The sequence below is a fragment of the Scyliorhinus torazame genome, chromosome 5 (genome assembly GCF_047496885.1).
Source record: "Scyliorhinus torazame isolate Kashiwa2021f chromosome 5, sScyTor2.1, whole genome shotgun sequence".
Lineage (NCBI taxonomy): Eukaryota > Metazoa > Chordata > Chondrichthyes > Carcharhiniformes > Scyliorhinidae > Scyliorhinus > Scyliorhinus torazame.
In genome coordinates, this window is record NC_092711.1 from 71200768 (window position 1) to 71222715 (window position 21948).

At 47.5% G+C, this 21948-nt stretch overlaps 1 protein-coding gene across 2 annotated transcripts; it reads left to right on the plus strand.

Moving 5' to 3' along the window:
* Positions 1–21: 21 nt before the first annotated feature.
* Positions 22–21384, plus strand: LOC140418337 (uncharacterized). 2 transcript variants are annotated; one of them, XR_011944943.1, is made up of 2 exons: positions 22–380; positions 4162–5917. XR_011944943.1 is itself a non-coding variant. In XM_072501792.1 (2 exons), the coding sequence occupies exon 2, from the start codon at positions 20034–20036 to the stop codon at positions 21246–21248; it is 1215 nt and encodes a 404-aa protein (XP_072357893.1). In that variant the 5' UTR covers positions 22–380; positions 19927–20033; the 3' UTR covers positions 21249–21384. The 2 variants fall into 2 exon arrangements, 1 of the variants encoding a protein (XP_072357893.1); XM_072501792.1 differs by lacking the exon at positions 4162–5917 and adding an exon at positions 19927–21384.
* The last annotated feature ends 564 nt before the right edge of the window (positions 21385–21948 follow it).

Below are 21948 nucleotides of genomic sequence, written 5' to 3' on the forward strand. Positions count from 1 at the left end.
AGGAATCACTCTGCTCCGCGGTGACGTCCACAGGCGCGCGGCCACAGGCTCCCCGTCCCCACCCTCTGTTTCCCCCATTTCCCCAACACCTCCTGGTTTCCGGCCAGAGCGAGCAGCTGCTCACTGACCTCCCCCACCCCCCTTCCAATCTCCACAGCGGCTGGCTGGTCCAATACGACATCGGGAGCACTGCGCCTGCTCCGGACAGTAGCGCGTTCTGCGCTTGCGCGCTGGCCTACAGCTGAGGGAGTGGGGGAGGGGACTTTGCAAAATGTCTTCCCATCATTTTCTTTGCAGTCCTGCAGCTTGATTTGAAACAGCACAGCATTGTTTTTTTAGCTTCACACACAGGCTAAAGCGTCCGCCTCTGTTCAACATCTGTGAGTAAAATACTTTCATTCTCCCTCTGGGAAATACAGAGTTGTGGGATTCTGGAACTGGAATTAGAGACAAATCTGCTGAGGGGAAAATGCTGTGATTTTGTGGAACCTGTTTTTATTGTCTGAGATATTTAAAGTCAAATTTATCCTGGCTATTCATAAGACCATTAGATATAGGAGCAATATTAGACCATTTGGTCCATCAAGTTGCTCCATCATTCAATAATGGCTGATAAATTTCTCATTCCCATTCTCCTGGCCTCTCCCCATAAGCCCTGATCCCTTTGTATTCAAATATTGTTTGGATTGGATTGGATTGGATTTGTTTGTCACGTGTACCGAGGTACAGTGAAAAGTATTTTTCTGCGAGCAGCTCAACAGATCATTAAGTACATGAGAAGAAAAGGGAATAAAAGAAAATACATAATAGGGCAACACAACATATACAATGTAACTACAAAAGCAATGGCATCGGATGAAGCATACAGGGTGTAGTGTTAATGAAATAAGTCCATAAGAGGGTCATTTAGGAGTCTGGTGACAGTGGGGAAGAAGCTGTTTTTGAGTCTGTTCGTGCTTGTTCTCAGACTTCTGTATCTCCTGCCCGATGGAAGAAGTTGGAAGAGTGGGTAAGCCGGATGGGAGGGATCTTTGATTATACTGCCCGCTTTCTCCAGGCAGCGGGAGGTGTAGATGGAGTCAATGGATGGGAGGCAGGTTCATGTGATGGACTGGGCGGTGTTCACGACTTTCTGAAGTTTCTTGCGGTCCTGGGCTGAGCAGTTGCCATACCAGGCTGTGATGCAGCCTGATAGGATGCTTTCTATGGTGCATCTGTAAAAGTTGGTAAGAGTCAATGTGGACATGCCGAATTTCCTTTGTTTCCTGAGGAAGTATAGGTGCTGTTGTGCTTTCTTGGTGGTAGCGTCGACGTGGGTGGACCAGGACAGATTTTTGGAGATGTGCACCCCTAAGAATTTGAAACTGCTAACCATCTCCACCTCCACCTCCATCTAACCATCTCTGCTAACTTGAAACTGCTAACCATCTCCATCTCCACCTGTTGATGCTGACAGGGGTGTACAGTACTTTGCTTCCTGAAGTCAATTACCAGCTCTTTAGTTTTGCTGGCATTGAGGGGGAGATTGTTGTCGCTACACCACTCCACTAGGTTCTCTATCTCCCTCCTGTATTCGGACTCATCGTTATTCGAGATCCGGCCCACTATGGTCGTATCGTCAGCAAACTTGTAGATGGAGTTGGAACCAAGTTTTGCCACGCAGTTGTGTGTGTACAGGGAGTAGAGTAGGGGGCTAAGTACGCAGCCTTGCGGGGCGCCAGTGTTGAGGACTATTGTGGAGGAGGTGTTGTTGTTCATTCTTACTGATTGTCGTCTGTTGGTCAGAAAATCGAGGATCCAGTTGCAGAGTGGGGAGCCAAGTCCTAGGTTTTGGAGCTTTGATATGAGCTTGGCTGGGATTATGGTGTTGAAGGCGGAGCTGTAGTCAATAAATAGGAGTCTAATGTAAGAGTCCTTGTTTTCGAGATGCTCTAGGGATGAGTGTAGGGCCAGGGAAATGGTTTCTGATGTGGACCGGTTGCAGCGGTATGCGAATTGCAGTGGATCAAGGCGTTCTGGGAGTATGGAAGTGATGCGCTTCATAATCAACCTCTCGAAGCACTTCATTACGACTGAAGTCAGGGCCACTGGTCGGTAGTCATTGAGGCACATTGCCTGGTTCTTCATTGGTGCCGGTATGATTAATACATGATTCATTTTTGTTGATTCACATGGGCAGCACGTTAACACTGCTGCTTCACAGCGCCAGGGATCTGGATTCGATTCCCGGCTTGGGTCACTGTCTGTGCAGAGTCAGCACTTTCTTCCCATGTCTGCATAGGTTTCCTCCAGGTCCTCCGGTTTCCTCCCACAAGTCCCAAAAATGTGCTTGTTAGGTGAATTGGACATCCTGAGTTCTCCCTCTGTACCCGAACAGACACTGGAGTGTGGTGACTGGGGAGATTTTCACAGCAACTTCATTGCAGTGTCAGTGTAAGTCTACTTGTGACATTGATAAAGTTTCATAGAATTTATCATAGAATTTACAGTGCAGAAGGAAGCCATTCAGCCCATCGAGTCTGCACTGGCTCTTGGAAAGAGCACCCTACCCAAGGTTAACACCTCCACCCTATCCCCATAACCCAGTAACCCCACCCAACACTAAGGGCAATTTTGGACACTAAGGGCAATTTATCATGGCCAATCCACCTAACCTGCACATCTTTGGACTGTGGGAGGAAACCGGAGCCCCGGAGGAAACCCACGCACACACGGGGAGGATGTACAGACTCCGCACAGACAGTGACCCAAGCCGGAATCGAACCTGGGACCCTGGAACTGTGACGCAATTGTGCTATTGTGCTGCCCTTTGCTTATTGTCACAAGTAGGCTTCAATGAAGTTACTGTGAAAAGCCCCTGGTTGCCACATTCCAGCGGCTGTTCGGGGAGGCCGGTTTTATTTATTTGGTTTATTATTTGTTTGATTTTTTTAAAAAAGTGAAACCTTATCCTGCAATTTAATCCATGGAAGTCCAACAGTGGAGATGGAGGCCATTCGACCTATCGAGTCTGCACTCACCCTCTGAAAGAGTACCCTACTTGGGCCTTATCCCTGTAACCTCAGTTAGCCTGCATTAGCACAGTGGGCTAAGTAGCTGGCTTGTAATGCAAAACAATGCCAGCAGCGCAGGTTCAATTCCTGTACTGGCCCCCCCCCGAACAGGTGCAGGAATGTGGCGACTACGGGCTTTTCACAATAACTTCATTGAAGCCTACTTGTGACAAGCTATTATTATTATATCCTTGGACACCAAGGGGTAATTGTAACATGGCCAATCCACCTAACATGCACGTTTTTTCACACCAAGATCAATTATAGCATGGCCAATCCACCTAACCTGCAAATCTTTGGACACTGAAGGAGTATTTTTCACACAGCCAATCTACCTAACCTGGTGAATCTTTGGACAGTTGGGGTTCTCTGGAAATGTGTTTATTTTCAGGTTATTGGTCCCTACGGAGATTGTAGCAACATTAATATGTCTAGTTCTTGTATGGTACATATTAAATTTATTATTTATGGCTATGCAGTAAAGTTAATTTATAATTATTTCTGTTCTGTAAGATAGTACCAAAGCTACATTACATATTTCCAGCCAGTTAGTACAGTAGAGAAGGAGTCCATTCAGCCCCTCAAGTCCATGCTGACTCTGTGCAGAAAATCTCATCAGTCCCATTCCCCCTCTATATCCTCATTCATCTGTAGGTTTATTTCCTTGAATATCCATTTTGAAATTTTTGATCAACTCCTCTTCCACCATCCTTGGAGATGGTGAGTTCCATATAATGATCACTCACTGCCAAAATAAATGTTACCTTCAAACCACCTCTGTGTATCTAATGAAGTAATATCTCACACATTCTTGAGCCCACTAAAATGCACTTATAAATTTAGACCAACTACTTGCATGAAGATTTTCAGATCTCTGTGTGCTGAAAAGGAAGTAGTGAGCATGAATCTAGATAAATGGCACCTTGAGAATTGGAAGTGTGTATATCAGGCACAGCAGAGTGAGAATGAACAGAGAGTGTGTGAGACGGTGATTTACAACTTTTGGGGGGAAAGAAAGGAAAGAATTTTCCATAGAAACTAAAATTATCTGTTCTGAATTTTTATCCTGGATTTACAGTGATGACTTTTGGAAAAACTATTTTTACAGGATATCAGAAGGGAAGGATTTTCAGACACAAATCTAAAAACAAATGTCATGCTGCGATCTGACACAGCCAATCGATTCATTGAGAGCTGAATATCATCAGATTTTGAATCTAGAGTGCAAAATGTTTCTGTGTCAAAAGATTTTAATCATCAGTGACTGGAAAAGCACCGAGACACACACACGCTCGAACGAGAGTGTTCCAGTGAACTGACTGTGGAAAGAACTTTAACCAGTTACACAGCCTGAAGAAACATCACACCATTCACAGCGAGGAGAAACCATACACATGTTCCATGTGTGGACAATGCTGTAACTGACTGTCAAACCTGGAGAGACACAAGGACACCCACATGATGGAGAAACTGTGGAAATGTAAGGACTGTGGGAAGGGATTTCTGTTCCCGTCTGCTCTTGAAACCCATCGACGCATTCACACTGGAGAGAGACCGTTTACCTGCTCTGCCTGTGGAAAGGGATTCAGTGATTCATCCACCCTGCGAAAACATCAGCATGTGCACACCAAGAAGAGGCCGTTCACCTGCTCTGAGTGTGGGAAGGGATTCAGGGATTCATCACACTTGCTGACACACCAGCCGGTTCACACTGGGGAGAGGCCATTCACCTGCTCTGACTGTGGGAAGGCATTCAGGAATTCAGCACACCTGCAGACACACCAGCGAGTTCACACCGGAGAGAGGCCATTCACCTGCTCTGCATGTGGGAAGGGATTCAGTCAGTCTTGCAACCTGATTGTTCACCAACGCGTTCACACCGGGGAGAGGCCATTCACCTGCCCCAAATGTGGGAAGGGATTCAGCGATCCATCTGCTCTACAGAGACACCAACTTGTTCACACTGGGGAGAAGCCATTCACCTGCTCAGTGTGTGGGAAGGGATTCACTCAATTATCCAACCTGCTGAGACACCGGCGAGTTCACAAGTGATTCCATTGGCTGGATTCTGCTGTTAATCACATTCAGGACTGAACCGTGTTCTTTCTGACAGTTGGTGAAGAGAGAGGATCAGAGAGTTTATTTCTGCTGGACTGGCCGGTTTCATGACTTTGCTTCCAGGGGGCTGATACTATTTGAGCCTGGGAATGCACATTTCCACTCATTCAGCCCATCACGTTCCTGCTGGTTCCGCGAGAACAATTCAGTGAGTCCCATTTCCCTGTATTTTCCACAAGTGTCCTTTCTAAATTATTCCATCATCTCTGTTTCTCCCACACTCATGGGGAGTGTATTCCAGGTCATTACCACTCACTTGAGTGGCAGACAAAACGAAGAGGTTAGGAGGTGGCCACTCTGCCAATCTTGATCATGCTGTCTGTTTGAAAGAGCTACCCAGTTAATCCCTTTTCCCTGCAATTTTCATTTCCTTTCTTTTGGAAAACAGTCTCGCAATGCAGGCAGCGGATTCCAAATCACAAAACTTCACTGTGTTTTCAAACAAATAATTCAGGAGAAAGTGTGTTTGGATTTTCAGAGTATTTAACATGGTGTCAAAGACATGGTCATTTTATAAAATTGAAACATGAATCTTTATTTTTTTTTTTTTTAAATATATTTTATTGAAATCTTTCGATCACAATTTTTTCCCTTTACAAATCAAACATAAAAAGAAAAAGAAAAATGTAACAGTACATGTAGCATGTTAACCACAGTCTAATAAAAGGTAACTAACCAACATGATAAACTAATCAATTAACATAAACTGAAACTTTCTCATCTTTAATAAAGGTCCATGCTTCTTCCGCCGTTTCGAAGTAGTGATGTCTCTCCTGGTACGTAACCCATAGTCGCGCCGGCTGCAGCATCCCGAACTTCACCTTCTTCTTGTGTAACACCTCCTTGGCACGATTAAAACTCGCCCTCCTTCTCGCCACCTCCGCACTCCAATCCTGGTACACCCGTACCACTGCATTCTCCCATCTACTACTCCGTACCTTTTTGGCCCATCTCAGAACTACTTCTCTATCATTGAAGCGGTGAAATCGCACGATTGTCGCCCTAGGTGGTTCTCCCGCCTTTGCTGTCCTCGCCGGGACCCGATGAGCCCCCTCCACTTCTAAGGGGCCCGCAGGGGCCTCAGCTCCCATCAGCGAGCTTAGCATCGTGCTCGCGTAAGCCCCGCAGTCCGCTCCTTCCACTCCCTCAGGGAGACCCAGGATCCGAAGGTTCTTCCTTCGTGCTCTGTTTTCTAGGGCCTCAATCCTTTCAATGCACTTTTTGTGGAGCGCCTCGTGCGTCTGTGTTTTGACCGCCAGGCCCAGGATCTCGTCCTCATTATCCGTCACCTTCTGCTCCACCATGCGGAGCTCTGTCTCCTGGGTCCTTTGTGCCTCCTTAAGCCCCTCAATTGCCTGTAGCATCGGGGTCAGCACCTCCTTCTTTAGTAGCTCCACACACCGTCTTAAAAATTCGTCTTGATCGGGCCCCCATGTCGCCTGGGCTTTCTCCGCCGCCATCTTGCTTCTTTTTCCTTTCTGTCCCTATCGTCGAGGATTCCTCGCGATGTAGCCGCCACCGACGATATTTTCTTCTTTCGTTGGGGGGGACTCCCTATTAACTCACCCCACACCGGGTTTCGTTGTGCGAAAATTTCCCGTTGGGGCTCTTAAAAGAGCCCAAAGGTCCGTTGGAGCTGGAGCCACCGAAACGTGCGGCTTAGCTGGTCATCGCCGCAACCGGAAGTCAAAACATGAATCTTTATTAATGAGTAAATGTACCATATACAAATTTGTGGCCAATTGAAAAAAATGCATTTCTATTACAGCTCTCATGACCGCAGGACTTCCCAAAGCATTTTGCAGCCCATGGAGTACTTTTGAAGTGGAGTCACTGTTGCAATGTGGGAAAATGTAGGGAGGCCTGGGGAGTCATTTTTAGTTTTAAAAATCAATCTTGTTCATACTGTATTCATTGTTATAAGTAACAAGGTCAAGGAAGCCATTTTATCTCCAATTTCTTTCAGCCGTTTCACATTTAGTAACTCTTCTTTATTAACTATAGATTGAACTACATAAAGTCACTGATGATGAAGGTGATAATTAAGTTTTCACAGTAACTTCATTGCAGTGTTAAACAGAAATTGAACTGGACCAGCCACATTAATACTGTGGCTACCAGGGCAGGTCAAAGGCTAGGAAAACTATGGCAAGTAACTCACCTCCTGACCCCTCAAAGGCTGTCTACCATCTACAAGGCACAAGTAAGTGTAATGGAATACTCTCCACTTGCCTGGATGAGTGCAGCTCCAACAGCACTCAATAAGCTTGACACCATCCAGGACAAAGCATTCCGCTTGATTGCTCCATCTTCCTCAAAAATTCAAACCCTGCACCACCGACAGAAAGTAGCAACCTTGTGTACCTCGACAAGATCACTGCAGTAACTCACCAAGGTTCCTTCGGCAGCACCTTCCAAACCCACAACCCCTACCATCTAGAAGTACAAGAGCAGCAGATACCTGGGAACCCCACCAACTGGACGTTCCCTCCAAGTCACTCACCACCCTAAATTGGAAATATGTCCCCGTTCTTTCACTGTCGCTGAGCAAAATCCTGAAGCTCCCTCCCTCACAGCACAGTGGGTGTACCTACACCTGAAGGACTGCAGCGGTTCAAGAAGGCAGCTCATTACCACTCTCTGAAGGGCAACTAGGGATGGGTAATAAATGCTGACCTAACCAACGATGCCCACATCCCATAAAAATGAATTTTAAAAATGTAAGCCTATTTGTGACAATAAGAAAGATTATTAGATTGTTATTAGTAATGAACCTTGATTCGGCTATGCTGAGTGCTGCAAAACCCAAAACCCATTGTGCTACATTAGATGTAATCCGCAATTGGATAATATTTGTTAAGCAATTCTGACTGTTGTAAGAATTACGCTGGCACCCAATTTAAGATTATCATTTGGGCTTTCAGAGTGGTTCTAGAAGCTACATCTGTGTTCCAGAAGCTACATCTGTGAATACACAGAGCCCTGATCGATGCAGACCGAAGAGGCTGGAAACTCATATGCTTGCTTGAACTGAACAAAATAGTGACAGGTGTGTTCCATTGGCTGGATTGCGGGTTTGGGATGTGGAGCAAGGCCAGCAGCGCGGGTTCAATCCTGATACCGGCTGAGGTTATTCAGGAAGGCCCCTCCTTCTCAACGTTGCCCCTCGTCTGGGATGTGGTGATCCTCAGGTTAAATCACCACCAGTCATCTCTTCCCCCTCAAAGGGGAAAGCAGCCTATGGTCATCTGGGTCGATGGCAATTTTACATGGCTCATTCCACAGGAAATGCCCTGATACAATCAGAGTCAACCTGCCTGGTTTGAATTTAAACAAAGCTTGTCTCATCAGTTAACTGGTGCACTCTCCATAGCAATGCCTCTCCATGGCAATGTCTCTCCACGGCAACGCCTCCCCATGGCAACACCTCTACCAATCAGAGTCCACTTATCAACAAATCAACACTCTCTTCTCATGAAGTTTAAATTGTTGTTCCCTTTACATTTTCTATTCTTGCGAATGTCCTAATGAGTGGAAGATGAAAAGCTTCAACTCTTTTCTCGATTACTGTTTTCATTACCTACCAGTCTGTAATGCTTGAGTAAGAAGTGAGCCTTCATTGAGTTACAATTAACTAATCAGTAGTTATAGTGAAAGGCTCACTTTTATTTGTTGTAAAAATGTAAAAGCCTAATTGTTGTGTATGTAAAGAATGTGCAATGAGGATAAATGTACTGGCAAGAGAGACCTTCCAACTCTGATTAACCTCAACATTTGAAACGGTATGAATAAGGATTTGTACAGAATCAGATAAAGGGATATTATGAAACAGTTCAATTGTATTCCTGTCCAAGATAATGAGAGATGGTGATACAAGTAATTACCATCCAGTCATAAATTAATCTAGTGATCAAATTGAACAATTTTCATGTTGCAACAAGCCCAACTCTTGCCTTTGCCAATGTGTCGCATAGGAGACTGTTAAATACGTTTAAGAGCCCATGGTGTTAAGGGTAAGATCCTGGCATAGATAGGGGATTGGCTGACTGGCAGAAGGCAGAGAGTGGTGATAAAGGGGTCTTTTTCAGGATGGCCACCGGTGACTAGTGGTTAGCCGAGGGTCTGTGCTGGGACCACAAATTTTCACAATGTACATTAATAATCTGGAAGAAGGAACTGAAGGCACTGTTTGCAGATGATAAGATCTGTAGAGGGACAGGTTGTATTGAGGGGGGCTGCAGAAGGATTTGGATAGGCTAGGAGAGTGAGCGAAAAGTGGCAGCTGGAATACAATGTGGAAAAGTGTGAGGTTATGCACTTTGGAAGGAGGAATTTAGGAATAGACTATTTTTTAAATGGGAAAATGCTTATGAAATCAGAAGCACAAAGGGACTTGGGAGTCCTTATTCAGGATTCTCTTAAGGTTAATGCGCAGGTTCAGTCGGCAGTTAGAAGGCAAATGCAGGGACTTCCGGGTGCGGCGATGACCAGCTGAGTCGCACGTTTCGGCAGCTCCCTGTGAAACGGACTTTTGGGCTCTTGATAGGAGCCCCAACGGCAATTTTGACGGCTAAAAACACTGTGCGGTAAACCAAAAGGGAATCCCCCCTGGATACGGATGGAAAAAGGAGGAGAGAGTGGCCAGATTGCAGTGGATCCTTTAGAACAGCGGCAAGGAAGGCAAGCAAAAACCAAGATGGCGTCGGAAGGTGGCAGTTTAACATGGGGCCCTGAACAACAAGAGTTCTTGAAATGCTGTGTGGAAGAGATCAAAAAGGAAATGAAGAAAGAGCTGTTGGCCCCGATACTACAGGCGATCGAAGGGCTAAAGGAGGAACAAAAGACCCAGGAGCGGGAGCTTCGGGTCGTGAAGGCAAAGGCAGCCGAGAATGAGGACGATATACAGGGCCTGGTGGTGAAGACGGAGACGCAGGAGGCACATCAGAAACTATGTGTGGAAAGGTTGGAGGCACTGGAAAACAACGCAAGGAGGAACAATCTGAGGATTCTTGGTCTTCCTGAAGGTGTGGAGGGAGCGGACGTCGGGGCATATGTGAGCACGATGCTGCACTCGTTAATGGGAGCGGAGGCCCCGGCGGGTCCGTTGGAGGTGGAGGGAGCATACCGAGTGATGGCGCGAGGACCGAGAGCAGGAGAAATTCCCAGAGCCATAGTGGTGAGATTCCTCCGTTTTAAGGAGAGAGAAATGGTCCTTAGATGGGCGAAGAAAACTCGGAGCAGTAAATGGGAGAACGCGGTGATCCGCGTTTATCAAGACTGGAGTGCGGAGGTGGCGAGAAGGAGGGCGAGCTTTAATCGGGCCAAGGCGGTGCTTCATAAAAAGAAGATAAAATTTGGAATGCTGCAACCGGCAAGACTGTGGGTCACATATCGAGGGAGGCACCAATACTTTGAGACGGCGGATGAAGCGTGGACTTTTATTGTGGAAGAAAAACTGGAATGAGCGGGTTATTAAAAAGAACGTTCGAACAAAGTGGTGGGGCGAATATGGGGGGCAAAGAGGGGTTTTATGTACTAATCCTGCGATGTGGTAACTTTTCTCTCTCCCACAGGTGGTGATGGGGGGAGGAGGGGAGGTGGAGGAGATGGGGCGTTGGCCATTGGGGGCGGGGCCAAGGGAGAAGCGCGGGCTTGGTTCCCGCGCTATGATAATCATGGCGGGAATAGAGAAGCAGGAAGGAGGGGGCGTCGCACGGTGCGAGCCGAGGTCACGGGGGGAAGCCGAGGTCAGCCAGAGTTTGCTGACTTCTGGGAGCAACATGGGGGGAGTAATTACGCTAGCGGGGGATCTAGCGGGGGGGTGGGAGGGGGGAATTACTGGGTTGCTGCTGCTGGGGAGAGGGGGGAGCTGGTATGGGAGAGGATGGGCGGGGGGGCACCGCCTGGGGGAGATACAGCTGCGTGGGAACCGGGTGAGGAGCTGGAAAAAGGTGATGGCTAATCGACAAGGGGGGGGGGGGGGGGTAGGAAGCCCCCCAACTCGGCTGATCACGTGGAACGTGAGAGGGCTGAACGGGCCGATAAAGAGGGCACGGGTACTCGCACACCTTAAGAAACTTAAGGCAGATGTGGTTATGTTACAGGAAACGCACCTGAAACTGATAGACCAGGTTAGGCTACGCAAAGGATGGGTGGGGCAGGTGTTCCATTCGGGGCTAGATGCGAAAAACAGGGGGGTGGCTATATTAGTGGGGAAGCGGGTAATGTTCGAGGCAAAGACTATAGTGGCGGATAACGGGGGCAGATACGTGATGGTGAGTGGCAAACTACAGGGGGAGACGGTGGTTTTGGTAAACGTATATGCCCCGAACTGGGATGATGCCAATGTTATGAGGCGGATGCTAGGACGCATTCCGGACCTAGAGATGGGAAAGCTGATAATGGGGGGAGATTTTAATACGGTGTTGGAACCAGGGCTGGATAGGTCGAAGTCCAAGACTGGAAGGAGGCCGGCAGCAGCCAAGGTACTTAAAGATTTTATGGAGCAGATGGGAGGTGTAGACCCGTGGAGATTTAGCAGACCTAGGAGTAAGGAGTTCTCGTTTTTCTCCTATGTCCATAAAGTCTACTCGCGAATAGACTTTTTTGTGCTAGGTAGGGCATTGATCCCGAAGGTGAGGGGAACGGAGTATACGGCTATAGCCATTTCAGATCGTGCTCCACACTGGGTGGACTTGGAGATAGGGGAGGAAACAGGAGGGCGCCCACCCTGGAGAATGGACATGGGACTAATGGCAGATGAGGCTGTGTGTCTAAGGGTGAGGGGGTGCATTGAAAAGTACTTGGAACTCAATGATAATGGGGAGGTCCAGGTGGGAGTGGTCTGGGAGGCGTTGAAGGCGGTGGTTAGAGGGGAGCTGATATCAATAAGGGCACATAAAGGGAAGCAGGAGAGTAAGGAACGGGAGCGGTTGCTGCAAGAACGTTTGAGGCTGGACAGACAATATGCGGAAGCACCGGAGGAGGGACTGTACAGGGAAAGGCAAAGGCTACATGTAGAATTTGACTTGCTGACTACAGGCACTGCAGAGGCACAATGGAGGAAGGCACAGGGTGTACAGTACGAATATGGGGAGAAGGCGAGCAGGTTGCTGGCACACCAATTGAGGAAAAGGGGAGCAGCGAGGGAAATAGGGGGAGTGAGGGATGAGGAAGGAGAGATGGAGCGGGGAGCGGAGAGAGTGAATGGAGTGTTCAAGACATTTTATAAAAAATTATATGAAGCTCAACCCGCGGATGGGAGGGAGAGAATGATGGGCTTCTTGAATCGGCTGGAATTTCCCAAGGTGGAAGAGCAGGAAAGGGTGGGACTGGGAGCACAGATCGAGGTAGAAGAAGTGGTGAAAGGAATTAGGAGCATGCAGGCGGGAAAGGCCCCGGGACCGGATGGATTCCCAGTCGAATTCTATGGAAAATATGTGGACTTGCTCGCCCCGGTACTGACGAGGACCTTTAATGAGGCAAAGGAAAGGGGACAGCTGCCCCCAACTATGTCTGAAGCAACGATATCGCTTCTCTTAAAGAAGGAAAAGGACCCGCTACAATGCGGGTCCTATAGACCTATTTGCCTCCTAAATGTAGATGCCAAGGTCCTGGCCAAGGTAATGGCAATGAGAATAGAGGAATGTGTCCCGGGGGTGGTCCACGAGGACCAAACTGGGTTTGTGAAGGGGAGACAGCTGAACACGAATATACGGAGGTTGTTAGGGGTAATGATGATGGCCCCACCAGAGGGAGAAACGGAGATAGTAGTGGCGATGGATGCCGAGAAAGCATTTGATAGAGTGGAGTGGGATTATTTGTGGGAGGTGTTGAGGAGATTTGGTTTTGGAGAGGGGTATGTTAGATGGGTGCAGCTGTTGTATAGGGCCCCAGTGGCGAGCGTGGTCACGAATGGACGGGGATCTGCATATTTTCGGCTCCATAGAGGGACAAGGCAGGGATGCCCTCTGTCCCCATTATTGTTTGCACTGGCGATTGAGCCCCTGGCGATAGCGTTGAGGGGTTCCAAGAAGTGGAGGGGAGTACTTAGGGGAGGAGAAGAGCACCGGGTATCTTTGTATGCAGACGATTTGCTACTATACGTGGCGGACCCGGCGGAGGGGATGCCAGAAATAATGCGGATACTTGGGGAGTATGGGGATTTTTCAGGGTATAAATTGAACATGGGGAAAAGTGAGTTGTCTGTGGTGCATCCAGGGGAGCAGAGTAGAGAAATAGAGGACCTACCGTTGAGGAAGGTAACAAGGGACTTTCATTACCTGGGGATCCAGATAGCTAAGAATTGGGGCACATTGCATAGGTTAAATTTAACGCGGTTGGTGAAACAGATGGAGGAGGATTTCAAGAGATGGGATATGGTATCCCTGTCAATGGCAGGGAGGGTGCAGGCGGTTAAGATGGTGGTCCTCCCGAGATTCCTCTTTGTGTTTCAGTGCCTCCCGGTGGTGATCACGAAGGCTTTTTTAAAAAGGATTGAAAAGAGCATCATGGGTTTTGTATGGGCCGGGAAGACCCCGAGAGTGAGGAAGGGATTCTTACAGCGTAGCAGGGATAGGGGGGGTGCTGGCACTACCGAGCCTAAGTGAGTATTATTGGGCCGCTAATATTTCAATGGTGAGTAAGTGGATGGGAGAGGAGGAGGGAGCGGCGTGGAAGAGATTAGAGAGGGCGTCCTGTAGGGGGACTAGCCTACAGGCTATGGTGACAGCCCCATTGCCGTTCTCACCGAGGAACTACACCACAAGCCCGGTGGTGGTGGCTACACTGAAGATTTGGGGACAGTGGAGACGGCATAGGGGAAAGACTGGAGCCTTGGGGGGGTCCCCGATAAGAAACAACCATAGGTTTGCCCCGGGGGGAATGGATGGGGGATATGGAATGTGGCAAAGAGCAGGAATAACGCAACTGAAAGATCTGTTTGTGGATGGGAAGTTCGCGAGTCTGGGAGCGCTGACCGAGAAATATGGGTTGCCCCAAGGGAATGCATTCAGGTATATGCAACTGAGGGCTTTTGCGAGGCAACTGGTGAGGGAATTCCCGCAGCTCCCGACACAAGAGGTGCAGGACAGAGTGATCTCAAAGACATGGGTGGGGGATGGTAAGGTGTCAGATATATATAGGGAAATGAGGGACGAAGGGGAGACTATCGTAGATGAACTAAAAGGGAAATGGGAAGAAGAGCTGGGGGAGGAGATCGAGGAGGGGCTGTGGGCAGATGCCCTAAGCAGGGTAAACTCGTCGTCCTCGTGTGCCAGGCTAAGCCTGATTCAGTTTAAGGTATTACACAGGGCGCATATGACTGGAGCACGGCTCAGTAAATTTTTTGGGGTGGAGGATAGGTGTGCGAGGTGCTCGAGAAGCCCAGCGAATCATACCCATATGTTTTGGTCATGCCTGGCACTACAGGGTTTTTGGATGGGGGTGACAAAGGTGCTTTCAAAAGTAGTAGGAGTCCGGGTCGAACCAAGCTGGGGGTTGGCTATATTTGGGGTTCCACAAGAGCCAGGAGTGCAGGAGGCGAGAGAGGCCGATGTTTTGGCCTTTGCGTCCCTAGTAGCCCGGCGCAGGATATTGCTAATGTGGAAAGAAGCCAAGCCCCCGGGGGTGGAGACCTGGATAAATGACATGGCGGGGTTTATAAAGCTAGAGCGGATTAAGTTCGTCCTAAGGGGGTCGGCTCAAGGGTTCACCAGGCGGTGGCAACCGTTCGTCGAATACCTCGCAGAAAGATAGACGGAATGGGAAAAAGAAGGCAGCAGCAGCAGCCCAGGATCGGGGGGGAGGGGGGGGGGGTGGGTGGGTGGGGGGGGGGGGGGGGCGGGGAGGGGGGGGGGGAGGAGGAACCAGAAGGACTCTCAGGGTTGTTAATATATACTGTATAGTATGTATAGGTCGTTGCTACAGATAATTATATATTGGACTGTTAAATTATATTTTTGGAGAGTGTTACTTGTGACAAGGCAGTTGCCAATTAGGGCTAGTTTTCATTTTTGTTATTTATTATTTATTCATTTTTTGTTTATAAAATAGGTCATTGTTATTTGTGTTGTTATAATATTGTGTAAAGGATGCACAATGTACTCTGTTGGTTGACCAAAAATTTTCAATAAAATATTTAATTAAAAAAAAAGAAGGCAAATGCAATGTTAGCATTCATGTCAAGAGGAAAGAATACAAGACCAGGGATGTACTTCTCAGTCTGTATAAGATCTGATCAGACCCCATTTTGAGTATTATGAGCAGTTTTGGGCCCATGTCTAAGGACGGATGTGCTGGCCTTGGAAAGTGTCCAGAAAAGGTTCACAAGAATGATCCCTGGAATGAAGAGCTTCTTGTATGAGGAACGGTTGAGGACTCTGGGTCTGTACTCGTTGGAGTTTCGAAGGATGAGAGGGGATCTTATTGAAACTTCGAGGGTACTGCGAGGCCTGGATAGAATGGACGTGGTGAGGATGTTTCCACTTGTAGGAAAAACTAGAACCAGTGGACACCATCTCCGACTAAAGGGACGATCCTTTAAAACAAAGATGAGGAGGAATTTCTTCAGCCCGAGGGTGGTGAATCTGTGGAACTCAATGCCGCAGAAAGCTATGGAGGTCAAATCACTGAGTGTGTTTAAGACAGAGATAGATAGGTTCTTGATTAACAAGGGGATCAGGGGTATGGAGAGAAGGCAGGAGAATGGGGATGAGAAAAATATCAGACATAATTGAATGGTGGAGCAGACTCGATGGGCTGAGTTGCCTAATTCTGCTCCTATGTCTTATGGTGAGCTCATGGTCACTTTGGAGGATAAAATAGAGGTTCCAAAGGTCTTGTTAGCCAAGTGCTAAAGACTACCGAGGCTACGTTCCACAGAAATTGCTGTCAGAGAAGGAGCCTGAGAGGGTTAGGCTTCTACAGATTGGTCACCTGCATGACGTTGTGAAGGTCAATATCTCAAAGTTGTTCAGTAAACCTTTATCTTTGAATAAACTTATTTATCTTGGGGATCACTGCACAATGTTCAGTGCCATTCACAACTCCTCAGATACTCAAGCAGTTCATTTCCAAATGCAACAAGACCTGGACAATATCCAGACTTGGGTTGATAAGTGGCAAGTAACATTCAAGCCAGTCAAGTGCCAGGCAATGGCCATTTCCAACAAGAGAGAATCTAACCAATTCCCCTTGACATTCAATGGCATTACCACCTCTGAACAGTGCCAACCACCATGCTGCCCATAAGTGTAATGCAATACTCTGCCTTTGCCTGAGTGGAGCTCCCAACAACAGGCAAGAAGCTTGACACCATCCAGGACAAAGCAGCCCACTTGATTGGTACCCCATCCACAACATTCACTCCTTCCACTACTAACAAACAGTGGCAATGGTGTGTAACATCTACAATATGCACTGGTGAAACTCACCAAAGCTCCTTACACAACACCTTCCAAACTCCCAACCACGACCATCCAGTAGGACAAAGACAACAGATATATGAAAACACCATCACCTGGAAGTTCACCTCCAAATCACTCACCATCCTAACTTGGAAATATATTACCATTCCTTCACTGTCACTGGAACTCCCTCCCTAAGAGTACTGTGTGTGTACCAACACTTCAGGTACTTCAGGGGTTCAAGAAGGAAGCTCACCACCAACTTCTTGAGGTCACGTAGGGATGAGTGATAAATGTTGGCCGAGCCCGTTAATGCACATCCCTTGAATAAATAAAAATTAAATAATAATGAACTTTATTAGTGTCATAAGTAGGCTTACATTACACTGGAATGAAGTTACTGTGAAAATCCCCTAGTTGCCACACTCCGGCGCCAGTTCGGGTACACTGAGGGAGAATTCACCTAACAAGCATCTATGGGACTTGTGGGAGAAAGCTGGAGCGCCCGGAGGAAATCCACGCAGACACGGGGATAACGTGTAGACTCCGCACAGACAATGACCCAAGCCAGGAATCTAACCTGGGACCCTGGTGCTGTGAAGCAGCAGTGCTAACCACTGTGTTACCATGCCACCACCTTTCACTTAAACTGTCCTGGGTATACACAAGGCAGCCATCTTGAATCCTACCCCTGCCATTTCACATTATCCAATTCATATCCAGGTTATAAATACCTACGATTACCTTTCTCACAAGTCCCTATTATTTCTGCAGCAATTATAAATCGACCAGGCTGCTTCTGTTAGGTGACATTTAAACTACTAAGTACAACCGTGACTTACTACGCTTATTTTGCTTATCTCCAGACAAGCTAATTCTACATCTGAGATGTAATTCTACATCTAATCAAGGGCTGGTTAGCACAGGGCTAAATCGCTGGCTTTGAAAGCAGACCAATGCAGGCCAGCAGCATGGTTCAGTTCCCGTACCAGCCTCCCCGAACAGGTGCCGGAATGTGGCGACTAGGGGCTTTTCACAGTAACTACATTGAAGCCCACTTGTGACAATAAGTGATTTTCATTTCATTTCATTTTCACATCTTCATCTTCTGAGCCAGGATAATTTATCACGACTGTGTTGATCTCAAATGTGATCAACAGAACATACCCTTTCATCTCGTCCTATCCTCTGTGAAGTCAACTACCCCGCAATATTCAGTTTCCAGCCTCAGCAACTTTGCAAACACATCCCTGTATTGGCTGCGATACCATGCACATTTATTTCTATCTCTGCCATCAGTTCATCTATCTTATTACAAATACTGGTGTATTCAGATGGAGAGCATTTACATCTCTTTCTATCCTGTTCCCTACTTTGACCCTTTGTTGCATCATTATATTTGTACATATCTGATAACTCTGGTTATCATTGCCTGTATTGCTACTTTGACTATTGCCTTGTCTTTGTTCGTTAAATTTGGAGGGTATTACTTTTTTGTTCGCTATTTAATTCCAATCTAAGATGCTCATGCTCCCAGAGGAGAACCTCTTGCTGTATGCTACCGATGTTGCTGGCAACAACATCTACCACAATAACTACGCCAACCCTCTCCTTCTCTGTATTCTATGGAGCAGATCCCCCACCATTCATGATGCGGACTTAAGCGTTTTACATCTGTGGTTCAAATTATAATCGGACCACGAAAGATGAATTTGTATTCAACAATATCTCGTCGTAATGGCGATTTGATTACCCAGCATGCACTGAGAGGGTGAATATGCCCGAACTTCACTACGGGCGTTCATTGCGCAGGCGCACTACCGCTCATGCTGGAGCGTGCGCAGTGCGGGTGTTGGCAGTGGTCGGATGGGTTGATGTTGGAGTCGCAGGAAGAGCAGAAAGTGATTGGAGACAGCAGGCGAGTGAGGTTAAATGGAGGCGGTGGGCGAGAGGGGAGGCTTCATAAACACCTGGGGCAGGAAGGGAAGCTTTAATAAAACTGGATGGAGGCCTTATACCACAAATGAAAAGCTCGAGGTCCCGTGTTTGGACCGATTATGCAGCCGCCATCTTGTTCAATAGACGAAGTTGGGGCCATCTTTATGGGGGGCACTGGGCAGCAGAGCGCATGCACGGCCGCCATCTTTATTGGGGCCAATAGGATCCGCCCATGAGACCAGGGTGGAGTCGGTCAATCTTGCTATCGTGGGAATAGGCGGCCCTGTTGGTGATGTGAATGTGTGCTCAGAATCTCGGTTTGGGAATTAATAAATAGTTTACTTCAGCCAATTCCCAGGGAGAGGGCTGGAGTCAGTGGCTAAGGAGTTTGTACTGGGGACTGAAGGCAAAGATCTCGCTCTGCCCCATATTCAAATAGAGGAAATCCAATACAGTCAGGCAAGTCACGAAGATGACCTGGTCCATCTAGGAGGTGCAGTTTTAGGGTTTGGGAAATTGTACTTCAGTTGTAGGTTTATAAAATACTTCTCCATCGCTCTGTGTCTCCCACACCTTTTCCTGTCCCTCTGCTCCCATTCTCGCTCTGTGTCTCTCACTTCCCCTCGCTGCTTCTCTTATCACAAAATTCTCTACCCCATAGGGTTGTGGGTGTACTATCATTGAATATATTTAAGGCTGAGATGGAGGGAATTGAGGGCGGCATGTTAGCACAGTGGTTAGCACTGTTGCTTCACAGCGCCATGGTCCCACGTTCGATTCACGCTTGTTCTCCCTGTGTCGGCGTGGGTTTCCTCCCACAAGTTCCAAATACGTGCTGTTCGGGGAACATTGTGAATTCTCCCTCTCTGTACTCCAACAGGCACCGGGCTTTTCACAGTAACTTCATTTGAAGCCTACTTGTGACAATAAGCGATTTTCATTTTCATTCATTTCATTTCATGTGGCGACGAGGGACTTTTCACAGTAACGTCATTGCAGTGTTATAATGCGGATTAGACTACTTGTGACAATAGTACAGATTATTATTGTTTTGGTCTCTTGGGAAGTCAAAAGGATCTGGGGAACTGATGGGAAAGTGGAGTTGAAGATTAAGATCAGCCATGATTGTGCTGGATGGTGGAGCAGGCTCGACGGGCCAAGTGTTCTACTTCTCCTATTATGTTGTTACAGAGGGCAGAGTCTTGTCTCGGTCCACAACGGTGGCAAGTTCCCTTCACTGAAAGACATGAATGAACCAGTTGGTTTTCTGCAAAAATCCAGCAGCTTTCCTGGTCATTGTTTTCCGAGTGCCACAAATGACCAGATTCATTCAGCTCAATTTCAGAACCTGCCTTTGTGTTTTAGTGGGTTTTTTCTCACTCCCTATTTTCTGTTTCAAATCAATTTCACAGAATACTCGAAAGGGAGGATTTGCAATCAAGAAACACAAAGCAAACCATGTCATAATCGGACGCAGTTCCCCATTTAGTTGTAAACTGAATATCGATGAATTTTTAACATGGAAGAAAACGGCAACATTCACACTGAGGAGAAACCCTGGAAATGTGGAGACTGTGAGGAGGAATTTAGATCCCCATCTGAGTTGGAATCTCATCGACGCAGTCACACTGGGGAGAGGCCGTTCACCTGTTTTGCGTGTGGGAAGGGATTCGCTCGATCATCCAACCTGCTGCAACACCAGTGGGTTCACACTGTGGAGAGAACATTCACCTGTCCACTGTGTGGGAAGGGATTCACTCAATCCTCCCAGCTGCTGAGACACCAGCGAGTTCATAGTGGGGAGAAACCATTCATCTGCCCCGAGTGTGGGAAGGGATTCACTCGCACATCAGGGCTGCTGACGCACCAGCGAGTTCACACTGGGGAGAGGCCATTCACCTGCTCCAAGTGTGGGAAGGGATTCGCTCAGTCATCCAACCTGCTGAAACACCAGCGAATTCACACCGAGGAGAGACCTTTCAAATGCCCAGACTGTGGGCAGTACTATAAAAGTTCCCTGGACCTAATGCGTCATCAAATTGTTCACACTGATGAGAGACCGTTCAAGTGCTCTCACTGTGGGTCTGGGTTCAGGCGATCAGAAGAACTCACTGTGCACCTACGAATTCACACTGGGGAAAGACCATTCACCTGCTCAGAGTGTTTGAAGCGATTCACTCAGTCATCTGCACTGCTGACGCACCAGCGAGTCCACACTGGGGAGAGACCATTCCCTTGCTCAGAGTGTGGGAAGAGATTCACTGATTTATCCACCCTGCTGAAACACCAGAGTGTTCACACTGATGAGAGACCTTTTAAATGCTCGGACTGTGTAAAGTGCTATAAAAGTCATCGGCAACTGATGTATCATCAACGTGTTCACACCACTGAGAGACCATTTAAATGTCTAGACTGCGAGAAGTGCTACAAAAGTTCTGGGGAACTGATCCGCCATCAACGCGTTCACACTGACGAGAGACCATTCAAGTGCTCTTACTGCGAGACAGGTTTCAGGGGACCAGAACAACTCACTGCGCACCAGAGAATTCACACTGGGGAGAGGCCATTCACCTGCTCCAAATGTGGGAGGGGATTCACTCAGTCATCCACACTGCTGCGACACCAGCAAGTTCACACTGGGGAGAGACCGTTCGCCTGCCCAGAGTGTGGGAAGGGATTTACTACCTCATCCACCCTGTGCAAACACCAGCATGTTCACAATGAACAACAGTGATTGGATTTTGTGATTAATCATATCCACACTGAACCATGTTTATTAGGGTCTGTTTCTGCTGATGTTAGTAAACTCCAGCCCATATATCTTCACTAATATTGTAGATAATGGTCAAATAAATCAGTTTTGTGCTAAACACAGTGTGTTGAGTCTCAAACACAACTTAGTTCTTTTTGGAGTGTTCTCCCTCTCCCCCGTCTCCTCCATCCTCACCTCCAACAACAAGTGTGAGGAGCTCATGGAGTTTCTTTGTCACCAAGGTTGAGACAATCTGATCAGCTGCCTCTGCTGCTTCCCTCCCACTAACCCACCAGGCCAAACTATTTCTACATTTCCTCAGTCTGAGCCCTGAACTACATCTTTCTCCAGTTTCTCTATCTCCTTCCCTCTCAGAGCTCACCTTGTCCATGAGACCCACCTGCTCCCTTGACCCTATCCTCAGAAAAATGCTGACTATCCAACTTCTTCATGTGACTGATATCCTTAGTGATTCTCTCTTAAATTCACTATCATCAATCATCCTTTTTTTAAAAAAGTGTCCATCCCACCACCTTTGCAAACTAGCACCCCATCTCCAACCTGCCTTTCCAAAATTCTTTTAATCTGTGTCCCCCGAGGATCTGTCCTCGGCCGCTCCTATTTCCCATCTCCACGCTGCCACGAGGTGACATCATCCAAAAGCACATTGTTAGTTTTCACA

Bases quoted from the DNA above. Each gene is read 5' to 3' on its own strand.
- LOC140418337 (XM_072501792.1), top strand. From the start codon at position 20,034: ATGGAAGAAAACGGCAACATTCACACTGAGGAGAAACCCTGGAAATGT.